The sequence below is a fragment of the Conger conger genome, chromosome 1 (genome assembly GCF_963514075.1).
Source record: "Conger conger chromosome 1, fConCon1.1, whole genome shotgun sequence".
NCBI lineage: Eukaryota > Metazoa > Chordata > Actinopteri > Anguilliformes > Congridae > Conger > Conger conger.
In genome coordinates, this window is record NC_083760.1 from 2,789,377 (window position 1) to 2,797,104 (window position 7,728).

Below are 7,728 nucleotides of genomic sequence, written 5' to 3' on the forward strand. Positions count from 1 at the left end.
TCTCCGCCCCGGATGTGCCGTTCCGCAGGAGGACAGGAAGCGAGGGATGAAGGGCGAGGCGGTGGACCTGAGGCTGGATATTGAGAGGCGTAAAAAGTACTCCGGAAAGGAGGCGGAGCCCCGGCGTGAGCTGGGCCGGGACTCCGCAGACTCCCGGGGGTCCAGCCGGGAGCGGTCCGGGGAGAAGTACTCCAAGCATCACAAGAAATCCAAGTACGTTACCCCCCCCCCCCCCGGCGAACGGCAGACGTGCGTTCAAGACGGCGAACGTTGGCGGTGAACTGTTTTTGCAGCGAACAGTTACTACGATTTTAAATGAACATTCCATTTAGTTCCCCGCCCACGCCTTTTTAATACAAAGGGACGCGACTTAGATTTAACAATGCCGGCTTGCTCATTCACTGCTCGCCTGCGATTTCTTTTTAAAGGTAAGAACAGGTATTACGCTGATTAGAGTGCGTTATAACAGCCGTTGTCCACTTCAGTTCTCTCGGCGTCTTTCTTGTCGGCCGCCATTTTGTTTGTCACACGCTTGCCTGGCGCTCGCCGTCTTGAACGCACGTCAGCTTTGGCACGCTGTGAAGCGAAAGAGAGTGGGATTCTGGGTAATCTCACGGAACGAAGGACGAAGCGGAGTAATCTTTTGATTTAATAATTTTATTTCTCATGTTCGCGTGAGTCTCGCTGGCAACCCGGTTGATGTCCGCCGTGGTTTTTATCTAAAATCGACTGAAATCGACCAGCCAAGACGGACAGAACCAATTACAGCGCTGGGCTCTGCAATGCCCTGCTGTCTGTGTACTGAAGAATTCCCTCAGACTACACTTAAGGGAACTCTGAGATGATTAGTAGTTTTCAGCACGGTAAATGAGTCCTCTGGGTTTTGTATATGTTTTTATATACATTTGGTGTTCTGTAATATTGTAGAATTATGCTCATGCTGTATAACCGCATCAATGAGTCATATAGTATCATATGAATCATATAGTTATGAAAATGTATACAACACAGAGTTCGGACAGTGTGTTCACTTGAAGCCAATCAAGGAATGGCATTTATTTTCTCCATGCGCCTCCTGTAATCTGCCTTCAGAACATTCAGAGTCGAGTCTTCAAATGCACAGGAGTTTTAAAAAAGAAAGAAAAAAGAAAGAAAAAGATAATTTTAGCCAGTACATTTCTGGCAGTGCTGTTGCCTTTTGAGTGATCTGACAGGAAGTGTCTCTCCCTCCCCCCTCTCTCCTCTCTCCCCCCTCCTCCCTCCTCCCTCTCTCCTCCCTCCTCCCCCCTCCTCCCCCCTCTCTCCTCTCTCCCCCCTCCTCCCTCCTCCCTCTCTCCTCCCTCCTCCCCCCTCCCTCCTCCCTCCTCCTCCCTCTCTCCAGGAAAAGCAAGAAGAAGCGCGAGCGCTCTCGCTCTTCCTCAGCCTCCTCCTCCTCCTCGCCCTCCCGCCGGGCGGGCCCCGGGGACTTCCTGCACGAGGACATGGAGCCCAAAGAGGAGGGGGGCTTCAACAAGGCCCGTCTGGGGCCCCGCGAGTTCGGGGGCCCCATGGAGAGGGGCCGCGCACGCGGGGGCTTCGTAAGTTCATCATAAATAATCTTTTTTATTATTAATGTGGCACTTCTACCAACACTTTTCAGTGCTCAGTTCTCTTAAAGAGTTCTGTCCCTGATTTTATGTGCAACTGGAGAGTCTTAAACCCCTGGCTGCAGTCCATTTTGTCCCTGGTGGGACCATAACATACTTGAATTATGAATCAGCTCCTTTATGAAGCAGATTATTTCACACCGTTTCCACAAACCCGCTTATAATGCATTTAATCATTATAATGCATTTTATGAGTAAGAATACTTGGAAGTATATATCAAGTTTATATCAAGTATGTTTCGTACACTAGTTTTTCATATAGGATTACAGGTAGCCGGTCATGTTTGTATGAATATGTTTGTTTATATGTGTATATACACTCAGTGAGCACTTCATTAGGTAGACCTGTACACCAGCTTGTTAATGAAAACGTCTAATCAGCCAATCATGTGGCGGCAACTCAATGCATAAAAGCGTGCAGATATGGTCAAGAGGTTCAGCTGTTGTTCAGACCAAACATGAGAATGGAGAGAGAAATGTGACCCAAGTGACTTTGGCCGTGGAATGATTGTTGGTGCCAGAAGGGGTGGTTTGAGTATCCCAGAAACTGCTGATCTCCTGGGATTTTCACGCTCAGCAGCCTCTCGAGCTTACAGAGAATGGTGCGAAAACAAAAAACATCCAGTGAGCAGCAGTTCTGCGGGCAGAAAGGCCTTGTTGACAAGAGAGGCCAGAGGAGAAGGGCCAGACCGGTCAATGCTGACAGGAAGGCAACAGTACCTGAAATAACTACATGTTGCAACAGTGGTATGCAGAAGAGCATCTCTGAACGCACAACACATTGAACCGTGAAGTGGATGGGCTGCAGCAGCAGGAGACCAATGAGTCTAAAGAATAAGTCCAACAAATACCAAATTAAGTGCTCACTGAGTGCATACTATGTGAACCCATGTGTAAAAACAGTATGCCTGAAGTATACGGACTTCACATAAAGTTAAGTTTATGTAAAGTTAAGTATGCTTGGTATACCATTTAATTGGCGAATGCAGACAGCCAGTCGTGTTGATATGAAGACACTGTTAGCATGTGTGAGTATATGTAGATATAGATTGGCATTTTCTGCTGATTATGTGTGAGTTTGTGAATCCAGTGATTTCATCTGCTCCTGCTGTAATCATACCACTGGCTACCATTGCAGCAGTTCAGGATAAGAGGGAGGGGGTGGAACAGGGGCAGTTACCCTGGAAACAATAGCAACGGAAACCCCCCCAACATGGGGCCAGTGCCCACGCACCCCAAGAGCGAGGACTGGGACCCTGAGTACACCCCCAAAAGTAGGAAGTATTACTTGGTAAGTTTTTTTTGGCTCTTTATATTTCTGTATTTTTCCCCCCCTTTCAGGTTGGGTACAAAAGAGAAGTTGAGGATCAGAGCACAGTACGTTTGATTTTTTTTTTCTTTTTTTTTTCTTTTGACTCATTTTGTTGATTTTTGGGCCTTATTTAGAATGTCCTTAACTGAACATTCTAATGCGTTCTAGAACACTTAAAATATATCTTTCTTTCTTTTTTTTATGTAAAAAAACGTTCTGACAAACCTTCTGCTGAATCCCTGAGCATGGTACTTAAAGGTCCACTCTGTAATTTCCACACAACTTTTGGTTGCTTTTCGACTAAACTGGAAGAACCTTGGTGGATCTTGGTACTTGTATTTTTTTTATCTGTCTATGGTGAGAAAGGAAAGGACTCCAAAACATCCGTTATTTAAAACTCAGAAGAAGAATGAAATGTGGAAGATGAACGTGGATGTTCGATCTCATCTTTTCCTTTTGAAATGCTTTTTTGAGGATCCATACCATTATTTTTGACTGGAGAATGATTGTGTACTATTGTACCATATCTTTGCCTTTTTGCTTGTTGTCAGCCGTTGGCATCTTATTGTAGCAACCGAAATTACTGAGTGGGCCTTTAACCTTTAAATGATCGTATTGGTAGTAATAATAATAATAATGCATTTGGTGATTAATGAAGTACATTGCATTAAAATGGAAAATGACAGTGTGTGCGATTCGGTTAGACAGAATGCCATTAGTCGTTCACAGTCTTATTCACAGCGACAGACCGTAGTGGAGAAGTCCCGTAAGTGAATCTCATGAATACACAGATGTGGTGTCCGTTAAATAACGATTCAATAAAATAAGTACGCTGCGTTATATGGAAATGCTGCCGGGTTATTGGGGGCTCGACCCCTCCGCATGACCTCTGACCCTCTCCCCCCTCCCCCCCCCCAGCATGACGACAGAGAGGGCGAGGGCGACAAGAAGTGGCTGGACAACCGCGGGCGCGGGCGCGGCAACTTCCTGCGCGGGAGGGGCCGCTTCATCCTGCGCAAGGCGCCGCCCACCAGCAGCAGCCCCAAGTGGACACACGACAAGTTCCAGGGCAGCGGGGAGGAGGGCGAGCTGAGGGACGATGACAGTGAGCAGGACCACAAGGAAGAGGACAAGGCCGAGCAGTGAGGCCCTGGCCACGGTCACAGCGCCCCCCGGTGGCCCGGAGGCCGCCCCGCAGCACCCTCTCCCCACGTCTCCACTTCTTCTGTTTTCGTTTTTCATTTCAGTTCGTTTTTGTAGTTTTAATTTTTTTTTATTTTTATTATTCACCCGTGACCTTAACATGGCCACCGCACACAAGACCCCACTTCCACTCGATAACGGCAGCCCTGCGTTCACCCGAGCTGCTCTCCGCTGTCCTGAGAGGGGGGAGGAATCCACAACTATCCACGAAACGTACATCAAAAAATTACCAGTAGAGGGGGTAAAACGGAAATCGTTTTTTTTAAAGCTTGACAAATTTCTGGACAAATTTTGTCTGGGGTACTGTTTTTATTTCTCTCACAATGCAAATGGAGCAATTGTAGTTTAAATTTTTATGGAACAGTTGTAGTTTCAGGAGTACTTCCTGTTCAACGGTGTCACTGTGTACATCTCTTCTTCTTTCCTACCCCCTTATTTGCTGTGGAAGCTCCATTTGGCAGTCAGTGGCTGCATGGGAAATGTAGTTTTTAGGCACGGCTGTGGAGCTGCACTGTAGTTCTCTTCTCAGAGTGTGATGCACCAGGGTTGAGAGATGCTGGGCATGAGCAGATCACATGGTGAGGGAAATGTTAGCCTTTCTCTAACCAGGCTGGCAGTGGGCGCCATTTATTTGAAAAAAAAATAAAAAAAAAAACAGAAAAAAAACATTTTGTAGAAAGTTTTACTCTGAAGTTTAATTAGACGGGGCATGAGAAGGAATCGGATGCATTTGTGCCTTAGACGTGTACAGAGAAATATGTTTATGAATATTTACACATATAGTTGTTGTTTTTTTTTGTTGGATGTCTCCTGGTAGGAGACTACACACACTGCTTGGGGGGTGGGGGGTGGGGGAGGGTCGTTATTTTGGAGTCTGACCCCTATGACCCTGTGACCCTTCTCAGAGGACGGGACCAAGCTACTCTCCAAGTGAAGCTTGCATATCACAGACGGACGGACGGACAGACGGGTCGCTGTAGCTGGGAACGTGCCATGCTCAGTGGCTTCGCTGTGACCGTGTCGGAATGAACTTCCACCCCTGCCCTTTCACCCCTGCCCTTTCACCCCCGCCGTCTCCTTCCTGATTGGCCGTTGTGGTCGATTTCAGTTTTTTGGTTTTTTTTTTTTTCGACTGGATTAAAATGGCTGGCTTGTGTCATGGGTGTGTCAGTGGAAGAGGTCTTCTGTGGACACTGTACTAGATTTCTCTTCCGTATTTTTAATTGGGCAGTGAGGTTGTTGTTGTTTTTTTGTCTTTTGAAAGTATTTAGGAATTTCATAAATTTCGCGGCATTTATGTTTGTGCCTCAGATTTTTTTTTTTTTTTTTTTTTTTTTGGAGAATTCACTCAACTTTCTAAATAGACGGACACAATTACTGAAAAAAAAAAAAAAAAAAAGATCGTTTGTAGAAACTAAATTATTGTGGCCTTTGTACGTCTGGAAAACGTAAGATGATTCTGAAATGAAATGTGTTTTGTTGGTGTCCTCTGTTGGTGTTTGAATCCTATAGCTGTATTTCTTTACTCTTTTTAAAGCGTGGGCTTTTTTTCCTTTTCATTTTAATTTAGATATTTGAATTGATTACACGGGAACATGGTTCCAGAACGGTGCGTAATGGAGATAGACTCTCTCATGCATGCAGGGCTGTGAGCCCAACGGAGGGGTAAATGTACCTTTTTTTTTAGTAATGTAAAAATGAATTTAGCTGGATGCGGTCATTTGGGGGAAACTCGTCTGTCATTTACACTGCTCCTAGCCTACTCTGCGGTCAACTGGAGTTACCCCTTACCCCGTACCCCGTACCCCGTACCCCTTACCCCTTACCCTTTACCCGTTACCCCTTACCCTTTACCCGTTACCCTTTCTCCAGCACCCTACTGTGTGCTAGCGAGCTGGACCCCCAACCCTGATTATTTAAATATGTGAGTTTTTCTGTAAATAACATTCGAGGAAATGGGTAAACGAATCATTTGGTCAGAATGGGCTAACCTGGCCCTATTATGTGAGATTATTGTTTAATGGTAGGCTATAGCTCTACTCGGGTAACATTAGCCGGAGAATGAGCAGTTGCGCTAAACGTAAACTAAACCTTTTCAAAATGGCCGCCCTTGCTAGGCTCCCTTCACGGCGAAGTTGCATTAGCGCTCTCTCTGTCCCATATCACTGTGAATCAGTGGTTTTAACATGGTCTGCCAAAGGTGAACTGAGGTGAAATATAGGGATAAAAAACTGTTTGCGAACTCATGTACACAACAGAAAACAGCCGTATAATTACCCAGGTGCTTGTAAACACACAAATCTGGGTAATTATACTCTTCTGTGCGTCTCCCACTGCCCTCATCAAGTACATTTGAGAGCATCTGTGTAACTTTATATCTTACCTTGGCCACTAATAAATTCCAAAGAATATATATTTTTTTGCAATAATACAAAGTGCCCACATGTTTTTGTTTTTGAATATAAAGCAAGTTTTTATTTAAATGTAAAAGATTTTAGATGTATATCTGGGGAAAGGAATATTTGGTGTCGAGGATTATCACGGCGAGGTTTGTTGATGTTAACCTTGTTAGCGTAAACGCCGCCAGGATCATGTTCCCGTGTATTAGCTGTGTATTTACGCAACGGTGCAACCCAGTCTTCCTGCAGCGGTTTTTAAAACTAGAAATTATAAAATGGGAAGAAATGTCTTTTTATAGCCAAATTAATATTAATCTTCAGTGAAGGGATTAAGAGATATGGTGAACAAAGAGACCGTGGCGATATGGCCCGTCTTGTTCTGGATTGCACTGCATTATACTGTACAGGTTGGTCTTCAGTACTGTGATTGATGTTTTTCCTTTGACAGGCAGTCATTTTTTAAAATCGTTTCTGTAGCTGTCCCCCACCCCCCACCCCCACCCCCCCGACCCCCTTCACCCCCTTTTCGATTGTCAATAAAAAACTAAATCTGCTTCATTTTATATGTGCGTGATTTCTTCTTTTTAAGATGACGGCGGGGTTTGATTTCGGCTGTGGTGAAGCAGACGCTTGACGTCTTAATGTCAGTCACGGTCTTGTGATCGCTGTAATAATGGCTGACAGCAGATAAAATGTGAGACTTGAGCGTGTAGCTGAACGCGTGAGGCAGTCTCCTGAATGACGGGTTATCCGTGCGTTGGGATATCGGCACGACCGTCAATTCATTTTTAAACCCAGACCTATGCCCTCTCTCCAGCGTGGGTGAATACTGTAAGTAGGGACTTCTAGGGAAACGGCCACAGATTTCTCTTGGCATGATTTCAGAGAGAGGCCCAATAATGCTCTCATTTTACCAACAAATGTCCACCCCCCTTCCTGCTATTGGTGAACTTCCTGTAGGAGAGAGGTCAACTAGAGGTCATCCTGTCACATATAACTTCTGTTACATCTTTGTTCCTGGAGAGCAGAAGGCACAAGAGGGCCTTGTTTTACGTTTGGATTTTGGAAGTGCGTATAAGCGGCTCTTTGTGGTGTGCAGTTCGGCTGTCCCCAGCAGCTCAGGGGTGGAGCCTCCTGATGACCTTTGTCATAATGATGTCACTCAAAC

At 45.4% G+C, this 7,728-nt stretch overlaps 1 protein-coding gene across 7 annotated transcripts in view; it reads left to right on the forward strand.

Moving 5' to 3' along the window:
* The window catches only part of thrap3a (thyroid hormone receptor associated protein 3a), a 38,402-nt gene extending 31,279 nt beyond the window's left edge, over positions 1-7,123 (forward strand). For 3 of the 7 annotated variants that reach the window (XM_061234863.1, XM_061234853.1, XM_061234899.1), the window contains 4 exons: positions 29-213; positions 1,382-1,577; positions 2,785-3,023; positions 3,877-7,123. In XM_061234863.1, coding sequence (XP_061090847.1) covers positions 29-213; positions 1,382-1,577; positions 2,785-3,023; positions 3,877-4,051 — 795 coding nt within the window. In that variant the 3' untranslated portion in view covers positions 4,052-7,123. The remainder of the gene's footprint in view (positions 1-28; positions 214-1,381; positions 1,578-2,784; positions 3,024-3,876) is intronic. The other 4 variants (XM_061234873.1, XM_061234881.1, XM_061234890.1 and 1 more) reach the window with 4 other exon arrangements.
* The last annotated feature ends 605 nt before the right edge of the window (positions 7,124-7,728 follow it).